The following is an 11,825-nucleotide window of genomic DNA, read 5'->3' as shown; positions in this document are numbered from 1 at the left end:
CAGATAGCCAGGACTCTAAACACATGTACAGTAAACAATTCAAATCTCCTACCAAACTACAGGAATGGGGAGGGAGTAGGGAACACTGCAGACAAAAGGTTGCTGTTATATCACACCAGCCAGGAGAGATTCAACATACACAAACATTTACCTGGATAAGTTTGCCAGCGAACTGGTTCACTTCATTCACTCTCTCCTCATGAGCTGCCAGATCTGTTTGGAACTCTTCAAATTTCTTCTGCAAAACCTCAACATGCTCTAAGTCCTGTCCAAGCTCTTCTGAGGTCACTATTGCTTCCTAGCGCAATTTGAAAAAAAAAAAGTATATTTCAGTATATTTCAGTATAACATAGGAGAAATCACTACCAGAAACCAGGAAGCAAACCGTGCTAATCAGATCTTAAACTATGAACTTTCTTACTTCAAAACATGAATCTCTCCCACTCAACACCTCTCTATAATTACAGAAAACATCCCAGGTCACTATGAGTGTTGTTTTTTCATCTTTGCTTTTGTTCAATTTTCAAGTCATTAAATTCAATTCCATTATCACAGGCTCACTGTTCTGTGTGTGATGACCACTGCTGCAGCCATCTAAAATACTGAAACAAAATAAACATGGAAAAAACATTTTTGTAACAACAAAATAATGGGCCATGCAGTGTCTGAGCTTTACATTTTTCAGTTATGCATTTTGTTGTAGTCTTCTGATACAACACTTATTTATGAAAAGTGCACTGTCATATTCTGTGACAGTTACACAGGGTTTAGAGTTTGAACCTGCAGTGACACAAAACCGAAAGCTATCATTATGAAAACCCAGATGATCATTTTGTGGCTTTTCTTGAGATTGTGGTTTGTGGTCTCTTTCCTCAGAGTTCAAAGAACTCAAAGCCACCAGTTCTCTTGCAGCAAGTGTCCTTACAATGCGCACCTGAAGATACTGCAATCTTAAGTAATTATGTACATAATTATGTACACATGGCTTGCTGGTTAGGCTGGCCACTTTCCATAACTAATCATTTAGAACACTTACAACAAAAATTTGCTTTTACATGTTGTAATTTCCCTTACAAGAAACCTGAATTTGATTTCTATGAAAAATATGAAGTTCTTCCTAGAGCAAAGCCCAGGGCTGATGACGTCTAGCTATGCTCTCCAACATGCAGGCTTCCCCTTACTCTAGTTCCCATTTTTTGTGGCTGCAAAAGGAAGAACAGTGATTTGCATACCTACTGCTCATACAACATGAATAACCTAAATAAAATGTACCAGTAAAATGAAATGCCTTTAAAAGTTCTCTTGGGCTACCTGAACTCCATCTGCTACACAAAGATGGAAATTTTCACACAGATAAATCCAATTTCCCAAGAAGAACCCAGGTAATAAGTACCTTGTCATTGATCCAGTCCATGACATCTTCACATTCCCGTAAGAATTGCACCAGCTTCTGTGCTTGCAACAGCTTCACTCCCTTCTCTCTCATTTTTTCCAGCAGTAACTCCCATAGTCGGTGCAGCTCCTGTAGACGAGTCTAGAACAAGAGGATGCTGATATTAAAACCCCATATCAGACAAGAACAAATGTGTTCCCTTCCTGTCCTTAGGATGAGGCTTTTTCCAGTGTCATGCTTCTAAATCTTACTAGACAGAGAGTGAAAGAACCTCATGAAATCTTCACCTCCAGTAATTAGTTTAAGTGATATAAAATGATATAACAATATAAAATTAGAAATTACCGAACTGAATATTTAAACACTTATTATTAATTATTGAAACCATTATACAGTTATATTCATAGAAGTGAAGTAAGCATTTTGAGACATAATTGGATCTAAATTCTACAGCAGCGTGAAGTCAGACCCAAAAAACCCCAGCAAACCACTGATGTTCCCATCTTTTAAACTGAAGTCAACTCCCAAGATGCAAATCTTGTTCTCATTTTGGGATATATCTTTATTTGAGACGACATGTTTTGTTTCAAGTCAAATTTGTGCCACTTCACAGTATTTTCACCATTTGCCTTAGCAGCAGTCAGTTAATATATTTAGCCAACACTGCTAAGTATTACAATACTTAAAGGCTAGGAGCAGTTACTAGTTTTAATGTTGAGTCTCTGTGGCTGCATTCTGCCTTTCAAAACATTTGGGAGCGACTGTAAATTTTATAGACAATAAAAAGAAAAACCACACTCCCACACAGGCACACAACTTGCAAAACAGGAAAGTATCTGCTCCACCCATCACCTATAAGGCTTTGCTCATCTAAATGTGAAACTTGAAAGTCACGCTAGAGAAGCTTTTGAACATCCAGCATGGGTGGATACTTATATAATCCTTTTAGAAAACACAGTTAGTTAGGTTTCAAGGGGAGAGAAAGCTCACACTACTCAATTTTCTAGGGTTGCCCCAAAGGATAATGCAAACTGTCAAGCAAGGAAGACAGAAGACATGGCAAAAAGAAGGTGCACTGCACAGCCAGGAGTTTCACCTACTCGTATGTGGGACCCAACTTGGGTGGCTGTTACTATTGGGCGCTGTGCAGTCCTGTACGGCGTGAAAGACTGAACCATTGAAAAACAAGTTATCACTCCAAGCACAACACAAGTGAGAATTTACACTGAGCAGCACAGCTAAGAAACATTATTATTTAAGGTCACTCAACCAGCAAGTTACGATGTTTTATTTAAGCAAACAAATGCAATGGTTAATATCCCAAACATTTGGTCTTGTGAATTGGCTGCTTCTTGATGCTGTGCCCTTTTGGGAAGGATCATAAGCATCATTCATCATTTGCCTTGTGACTTCCAACACATATTGGAATTACTGGAGATTTCCCAGGCCAAGTTCCTGGACTCCGTGGGTAGAAAGTTCACTTATGAAGTGGAGCTATGAGCTTGTTGCTTAACGTCTGAAAGCATTCCAAATACAAATTCTCTTGTGATTTCACTCAGAGTATTTGTAGAATTGTAAAATGTGTTCTAGAAAACAGAGTTATGCACGTAACCTACAAAAACTGTTCAAGAAAAAGCCTGTAAGAGGAAAAAAGTTTTCAAACTCACTCTTATGGTTTCAGATGCAAAATGGCCTTCATTGATCATCTGATTTCCAGTCTCATCCAGCTTAACGATAGCCCCTGAATTGGCCTGCACCTCAGCTTCAAAGGCCTGGTGCTTCTGCAGCTTCCCCTACAAGCAAAACATCAAAGAACGTGGCTGAGATTTGGTGCACAGCTCTCCTCTACATATCCCATTTGTGCTTATTTTTTGCTATTTCATACTGAAAGCAAACAATACAATAGCACACTTGAAGTCACAGCTGTACCATGTTTTGTGAGCAGATACAACAGTTTAGGTATGTCACTGCTGTGTTTGCTCTCATACATCTGAGAGTTCTAACATCTGAAAATCCATCTCCCACACTAGTCCGTTTTCTTCAGATATCTTTTCATAGTGTTTATTCACAGAGAGCTCAAGTGCCCAACAGATTCTAGGATTAACCCAAGCTGGTTTTACACTACACCACACTAACTTTTTCTGTATTGATTTAGCATATCATCTGCTATTAGAAATATTCCAGTCATGTCAGCAAAGACACAACGCTCTTGGAGAGCACTTTGCAAGGCTGCATGTATTTGCACCCAACTTTTGTTCACCGCTCTCAGATCAAGCTATGCTTATGCATTTGCTCTGCCTACTCCAATTGACATGGTACATCCTAATATTAACAGTGCAACGCTGTAAGACAGCAGTCGGCCTTGCCTGTAAATTGCTTGGGTCTTTGTAATTTTCATCAGATGCTATCTGGAGTTTCTCTTGGATCCATTTTTCCAGCTCATCTGCATCGCGCTGGAAGAACTGGAACCGATAGGAATCTTCGAGTTTTTGGCGCCTCAGAGAAGACAGCTCCTTGAACCTGTGGTAACGGTCCAAAACCTGCTGACGCCGTTCTTGGATATCTTCTGCTGTTTCCAACACTTTTACCCCACTTGGATCCATTTTCTGAAAGCCAAAAAGCACTCAGTTAACGTTTGTTTGTATTATAAAACAAAGGTAGGAAGAGATCCATGAAAGAAGAACCTGTTTTTTTTTGTTTGTTTGCTGGTCATTGGTGTGTCCTTCTTTTTTTAAACCCACATGTGAGTAAACCACGTACATGGAACATAAATAAATAGGAACATGTAGCAGGAAATCATGGGAAAAGAGCATTTCCAACAGCATTAAACATCCACTTGTCTTGGAAAGCTATGGCTGCCACTGCCTGCCCAGCAGTACAAAGGCCATGCCACCCACAGCTCACCATGCAGGCATGAAATACAGATTGTAGAAGGGTGCTTCAGGAACATGTCGGTGTGCACTTATGCATATATGTGTGTATACATATATATATTCACATGGAGATATATAAACATCAGGTGTTTCCTGGACAACATGAAAACTTCATTTAGTTAAAATACTGAATACAGATAAGCTTCAGTAATGATATTTAATACTGTTCCTCACAGAACAGCTAACTAGCCCGCATAAGTACATCTATATGCATACAGACACATATACACAGATTATACATGCATCTATTGATACACACACGTGTGTGTATGACACAGCCACTCTCTGCTCTCTCAGTTACAAAGCCATAAACCCACCCTGCCATGCCCTACACACATCTGCAAAGCCAACCCAGAGGCTCAGGCTCCATTTCACAGATCTGATGCTGTAAACAGGGAAGGAATTTAAGGAGTATTTTGTATAACCAACGATCCCTCTTCAACTGGAGATCCTTACATATCACTTCATGCACTGAAAGCTGCTATTACCACAGACCCAAAAGAAACTGATCATTGTATTATCTAATTTCTATTAACGTTGGGATCACCTTTACTTCTCAGTTCTTAAGCTTTCAGAAAGCATTCTGATTTTCAGAAAGGAACCCGTGCATTACAACAGAAGTGTGACACAAATTAAGAAGTACCATTACTGTCAAAGAGTTTGGCTACTTACGTGCTCTTTTGACAACTTGCTACACATATCAAGCAGCTGTTGCAACAAATAATCAGTGCTTGAGCAATTATGCAATTAATGTCTGGATGTACAAGTGCTTACATGTACATCTTGGTTAATGCTTTCATTATAAATGCTGTAAGCATCAAACTAAACGTACCTCCCATCAATCCTACAAAATAAAAAGTGGAAGAGAAAGTGTAAAACTGTGCATGGAAAGACACAGGCAATCTCTGAAATACGTTGTTAAATACAGAATTAAGTTATTTAGGCACTAGCTAGCTGCATGCTTTAACCAGATGCATATCTTGCATAATGACATGAAAAACTCACCAGGATGGAACACTATCTGTGTGGCTGTGTTTGCTGTGTGGTTTCCAAGCACTTGCAGTGGGACCACCATGTGACAGTGGGGCAGAGCCCCCTGCCCAGCATTGCTGTGTCACAGCAGCTGTTACCTGCCAAACTCTGAGCTCAGCTGCACCGCAGCAGTTCAAGAAAGGAAGGAAGGAAAGTTCAGCTTCACTCTCTCTTCCAGGCCTGGCTGCTCTGCTGCCAAGAGGGGTGTGGAACAAAGGGGCTGTGTGAGCTGAATGGCAGGAATTAAGCCCAGGGGTCACTGAAGGGGGACCAAAAGCTCCACTGGATTGGTGTATCTGAGCTTTAAAAGATCAAACCCCAAATATAGCTGGAGGCCAGCTACGGGTCTGTCTCCTGCAGAAGACAGCTGTGTAAAGGGCTGCTTCAGACTGTCTTCCCCCTCCAGGAAGCAAGCCAGAAAAAAATCAGAGGAAATTTTTAGCAATAACTTCCTTCCCCGTGCTGCTACATTGTGTAGCAACTCCAACAACTCTTTCTTTTTTCTACTTTTTTCCTTTTTTAAACTGAATTCTGCTGAGCAATAACAAAGGGGCAGTCAGCCCAATGGACCGCTCCTCGTTCTGGATGAGGGCATCACCAGGAAAACACAGAACCCTCATTATGTTTCAGAACACCATACAGTCACCAGATCAACTGTCAGATCATATATCAGTATGAGAAGTAACCTCTGCAGCCCAAATGACCTTGAATTACTTTAAATTGTTATCTTATTAAATAATTGTTAAAATATTAAATTGTTGAAGTTAGTTAGATCACTAAATTATTCTACGTTAAAATAAAAGAAGCCCTCCTGTGATTTAGGCCAGTCGCTGGTTTGCGTCTCAGAACACCAGTTATGCAATCTGGCTCCTCTTTTTGCTGGGATCCATTAAAAGAAAGGCTCCCTTTATAACTACAGCAAGTCAAGCTAGTCCATTGTAAAAGAAGTGCTTTGCTCTAGCAATAATAGACTGTTCTTTCCTGCAGCAGATAGCTGACGTCAGCAAGGCGAGATGGTGCCAGAACGCGATCAGCAGTCGCCGGGGAACTCTGCGCTCTGAAGTCATCGATGCTGCAGAACACCACCCCTTGGTGCCAAGGGACTCTGTGGGATGGTTCCAAGGCTTTTTGGTTCAGTGCACTATCTGCATTTCAGCCCAGAGAAGAGAAGGCTCCAGGGAGACCTTACAGTGCCTAACGGGGGTCTGCAGGGAATGTGGGGGGGTGCAGTGACAGGACAAGAAGTAATGACTTTAAAGAAGGGTAGAGTAATACGTTTGGAGGAAATTGTTCACTCTGAGGGGCAGTGAAGCCCTGGCACTGCTGCCCAGAGGTGTGGGTGCCCCATCCCTGGAGGTGCCCAAGGCCACGGACGGCCCCTGGGCAGTGGTGGGCTGTGCGCACAGCAGGAGCTGGAACCAAACGATCCTTAAGGTTCTTTCAACCCAAACCATGCTGTGGTTCTACGGAGGCTCCACCTTCCCCTCCAGCACACCTCTGCACACCCAGCAGAAGATGGGCTGAACAGAAGCTCTGTGAGAAGTGCAGCTCAACCCGCAGCCACCTGACCCCCCCCAGCCTCCTGGGGGACAGCAGCCCCACCCTGCACTGCCTGCACATGCTGATAAGCTGCACGGAGCCGGGCTGCAGGAGGCCGTGCTGGGGGTGCAGTGTGCTCCTCATGCTGCACTGAATGGCTGCAGGAGGCAGCTCTGAACCAGGCCCTGCTCCTCCACGAGTACCTGCTGTTCTGCTTTTCTGCTGTGAGACTGCACTTGGAAAGTCACTGATTGGCTCATGGCTAGCTAAAGGGCAACCCAAGATGCTCCGTCATGCCGCACTGCTGCAGTACTACTCAAAAAAAAACCCAACAAAAACAAAAACAAACAAACAAAACATGAGCAGATTTAAGACCAAAAAAACAACCAGACAAGAAAAAAAACAAGTTAAGCTATTGCTCTCCTCCTACAGGCCAAAATGGCCAGCCTGCCCCATTATGCACACTGAGTGCTGACACACCAACGGGACACACAACCGCCGACAGCTACGGCCGCAGTGCACAGCGATGTCAGCAATAGCATTGGGGGGTGGGAGGCAGCGAGGTGGGCTCAGCAGGAATGACAGTGATGCTGGCAGGGCAGGCATGCCAGAGGTCAGCGTTTTCCTGACCTAAATGTGGTTCCAGGGATTTAAAGACTCCAACGCAAACTACATTGAGCGCTGCACAGTAGATTTTGGCACCTTTTTCCAAACAGCTACACAAAGCTGAAAGAAGTAAACCACTCTACCTGAAAAGCAATCAGATATCACTATATAAAGATCATTATCTTGAGATGTAGTAAAATAACGACCGCTGTCACAACAAGCCCTGATGTGCTGCATGCACCCAACACCGGTGATCCCAGCAGCAGCACCGCACGGCTCTGTGCTCAGTGTCACACTCGGGCGATGCAGCCCTGAGCCATGGGGACATCATCACTCCCTGCCATGGGATCCAATCGCCCATGTCTTTCTCAAAGCAAACGAATCACCCTGCCTGCTGCTGCCAGGGGAATGGCGCAGCATTGCGTGCCTCAGAAGTAACCGAGGGTATCCATCATACACACCACACTGCAGATTTTAAATGCTAACGAGGGATAATTAATGCACCGTCGTTTAGCTTGCTATTAATTTAAATCTAGAAAATAGACAAGTGCCAAGGGCTGAATGCAGAACCCTGTGTCCCAGTGCTCCTGGTTACCATCACGGGTCAGCCAAGGACTGCAGAGCCAAGCCAAAGTAAGGCAGGTGCTGCAGCACAAAAGTTGCAGGTGCTGGAGCTGCTGCGTAGAGCTGCAGGATCACACAGACCAACCGCAGCACAGGTAACGTCCTAACGTGCCCCCAGAGTTAGGTTTGCATTGCAGGGACACAAAAAAAGGTCTCATTTGTGTTTGAACTAAAGCAGGCTGCAAACACAGTGATGCAGGCTGATGAGGGCTTGTGCACAGCCATCCACATTTCAAAACCCGCATGGCAATTAAAGACCTGCTCATTTTTTGGCACATTAACATTTTCATTCTGCAGCCAACCTGGTGAAGCTGAGTAACAGGGCTGAACTGAGGCCGGTCTGAGTTTGGTGCCTTGATGCATAACTGGGTCGCTCTGCTTTTGGTGTCAGTGCAGCACTGCTCCAACACAGCACCCCAACCGCACTGCAGAACCGCAGGGCTACAGGTAATGGGATGTTACATAACTCACCCAGCATGCTCCGTTCTTGTCATCTTTTCATTCTAATGCTAATTCCAGCACAGACATTCACCTGACTCATTCCCAGATAGAACCTAGCTGCTGTGTCACCCAGGAGAAGTTTGGCCCCTGTTTGTTTTTACCACCTCCAAACTGAAAATGGCACAGACGAACGGCAGAGCACGATGCGTGGGGTATACGTTTGTGCGAGTGGATGTAGCAGGAACCAAAACTGACTTTAAATGTATGACGTGCTATGATGTAAATCAAATCGTCATCGATTTTTAGAGAGCTAAAAAGATATTGCACAAGAACTCTCTAAAACAAGAAGCTCTCAGAAAATTAATCCACACCAACAGCCGATTATGCTGAACTACAAAGCGTTCACACATCGTGCATCGCAGAAATTAGGAAACTCAAAGCATTAGGGGAAAGCCAGATCAGAATGAACAGTGAAGTACAAATAAAGCATTTGCTATGTCATACAAACTCTCAAATCGATGGGTTTTTGTTACAAATAGGTCACTGCAATAAGGGCAGGCAAGTATGGCGACAGCACTACATGCATTACGTAGCAATACCTGGACTTTGACTTTACGAAACGATGACAACATGATGGAGGAATGCAGAGTCTAAAAGGGAGGGGGAAATCGAGATAACATTCAGCTCACTATGAGTGCAAGGACACGGCTTCGTTCTCTCGTTTCTTTTGCTAAAACACAAACTCCATCACAGCACACACCCCACGCTTCCCCTTTGGTTCTTTGCCACACACAGCAGTTGGGTGTTATTGTTCCACAAGCGACTGCAGGCAACAGAACCCCCCCATGCAAACAGGTTACGATCACCAGCAGGAAGATTGAACGTGGTCAGTGCTAACCCTTCCAGTTAACTGAAACAAACCAAGCCCTACCATAATCTGAAGGTCAAAACAGACACTGAAGGAAGTTATCTGGACTTGGCAAATGACGCTTCTCGCGACACAGCAATCAAATGGGGTGGCTTAATTTCAAGGCACAAATGCAACGAGAAGGTTTCAAATATCTCCAAAGACGTTTACTTCCAATTGCCATAGTCAAAAAAATAAAAAACAACAGTTGCAGCAGGAGATCTTTTTTGAGATGGCTCATTATATAGCTGTTAAGTATATCTAATCCAATAAATTTCCAGCTGAAAGCTGCCTTGCTGCCCCTAGCTCTACATTTTCCCCATGAGCACACTGCGGTCCCTGAAGCAGCTCACGGACAAGCGCAGTTTGCTGTCTTTGTGCTTGCTGAAGCCACTGCATATCTCCCGTGGCATCTGCATAGCTGACCGCGGATCGGTTGCAGCAGGAAGGCAGCGTGCCACCCGTTTGATCAGCAGTACTGCTGGGCTACACTTGGCAATCCCCACCAGCAGCATCTGCAGTCTGCTCCACCCCATTTTTGTGCTGCCTACACTCCAGGGACAAATGGAAAAAACAGACACCCACACTACATTAACATGCAGGAGAGAAAAGGGAGGAATTCGTATCTTTTCTTCCAACACAAGGGGAGCAACCCGTTTCCCCCCCAAAAAGCAATGTATTTATGAAGAACACAGCTGTGCGCCATAAATACATGATGTGGATAAAAACAAGGCAACAGTGACACTGAGCTGTTTGCATTAAGTTACCAGGATGAGCTATATGTGTAATGGTTGAGAAACAGGGATTTCACACCGAGGTACCACCCTGCCTTAGGAGATGCACGGCTCCTCCTGCTTTCCTCCTCCTGTGCAGGAGAAAAACACGCAAAGAGGGCTTAAAAAGGCAGCCTTCACCTTCTGATATTCTGGTTATTATTATTACTTTAATTAAAAATATTACACATACATCTGTCCAACCTCATCCACCGTGGACCTCGTGGAAGCATCACCCCTAGATCTGATGTTAAAAATTCTATTCCAACCCAATGCATTCAGATGTAGTTCCTCCCCCCCCAGCAGGGACAGAAATAAACGACTTGATGCAAACAAGGTAACCTGCTCGCTTGGTGCCAGCCCTTCCACTGCTGCTCTTACGGACCCTGCACGCAATGCAGCAGAGCGTGCCCTATTTCCAACCTTTCGTTCATTATTTATAACTCGTTCAGCACAAACAACCACAAGCCATTGTGAGGTGCGTTTAAAAGCAAAAACAAAAAGAGCCGTATGTGGCAATTTAATCATTGTTTTGGGAAAAAAAAAAAAATAATTAGAAATGGAGCCTGTGAGCAAGGCCGTTCAGAGAACACAGCCCTTGGAATCTTCTGGCACTTTGCTCCAAACACAATGCCAGAAGAAAAGAGATTTTTTTTTTTTTTGTCTTTTCCAGAAAGATACAGAAGCATTTCAAGCAGGTTGGGGTTTTTTTTTCATTGCTGGTGTTTTTTTTTTTCCTCCTCCCTGATGTGTTCATTTGCCATCTCCAGACAACTGCTGCTCGGAACCCACCTACACAATGCACTGCGGGTGGCAGGGCAGACACACCACCATCAACCATCCATCCCTATCATCCATCCCTGCCACCCATCCCTCCCCACACCCAGCAGGGAGGTGCAGTGCAATGCACAGCGCTACGCTCAGCCCTTGGTGCACAGATCTCATCTACCGAGGCACTAATCACGGAAAGGCTGGAATTCGTTCTCCCCTAATGGAGAAGAAGAAGAAAAAAAAAAAGCTAAATGTCTCTCCCCCCCCCTTCTTTAACACAAAGACGCATCAGAGAGCTACCAGGGGAGGCACGCGGCCCTTTTATGAGGGCAGCCGCAGTGCCCGCCGTACCCACACACGCACACGGAGCGGACGGCCCCGCGCTCCCCTCAGCCGCTGACCTTGGCGGGCGCTGCGGAAGCCATTGCTGCTCGCGGGGCCGCCTGTCACCGCCGCCCATCCCATCCCATCCCCTCCCCTCCCCGGGGCGCTGAATGGAATTCCTGCCGCCGGCCGAGGCCTCCCGGGGCGGATCCCACCCCTCCCTGCCCTCCCGCCCGCCCTTTATCCTTTATCCCCCCCCCCTCCCCCCTCCGGGCACGGCACGCGCTGAGTACCCCTCAGCGACAGCGCTCAGCGGCCTCCCCCGCGGCTGAGGGGAGCGTACACCTGTCCCCGCAGCGGCGGAGCGGGCACTGTGCACCCGAAGTGGGGCGGAGGAAGACGCCCGCCCGCCTCTGCCCGCCGCCTCACCGGCTCCGCGCGCAGTCCTCCACCTCCGCGCCCGCCGCCCCTCCGCTACGGAC

The 11,825-nt window shown here is 45.3% G+C and overlaps 1 protein-coding gene across 19 annotated transcripts in view; it reads right to left on the bottom strand.

Moving 5' to 3' along the window:
- Positions 1–11,825, bottom strand: part of SPTAN1 (spectrin alpha, non-erythrocytic 1) — a 45,865-nt gene extending 34,040 nt beyond the window's left edge. For 2 of the 19 annotated variants that reach the window (XM_015279289.4, NM_001042538.2), the window contains exons 1-5: positions 11,773–11,825; positions 3,760–3,999; positions 3,061–3,186; positions 1,394–1,534; positions 152–298 (exon numbers count right to left, since the gene is read on the bottom strand). In XM_015279289.4, coding sequence (XP_015134775.1) covers positions 152–298; positions 1,394–1,534; positions 3,061–3,186; positions 3,760–3,996 — 651 coding nt within the window. In that variant the 5' untranslated portion in view covers positions 3,997–3,999; positions 11,773–11,825. Of the gene's footprint in view, positions 1–151; positions 299–1,393; positions 1,535–3,060; positions 3,187–3,759; positions 4,000–5,158; positions 5,171–7,100; positions 7,210–9,167; positions 9,219–10,242; positions 10,341–11,772 lie in introns of all 19 variants that reach the window. The other 17 variants (XM_046901619.1, XM_046901621.1, XM_046901634.1 and 14 more) reach the window with 17 other exon arrangements.

The sequence above is a fragment of the Gallus gallus genome, chromosome 17 (assembly GCF_016699485.2).
Source record: "Gallus gallus isolate bGalGal1 chromosome 17, bGalGal1.mat.broiler.GRCg7b, whole genome shotgun sequence".
Lineage (NCBI taxonomy): Eukaryota > Metazoa > Chordata > Aves > Galliformes > Phasianidae > Gallus > Gallus gallus.
Note: the sequence above shows the minus strand (reverse complement) of the source record. Positions and strands in the feature narration are given on the sequence as shown.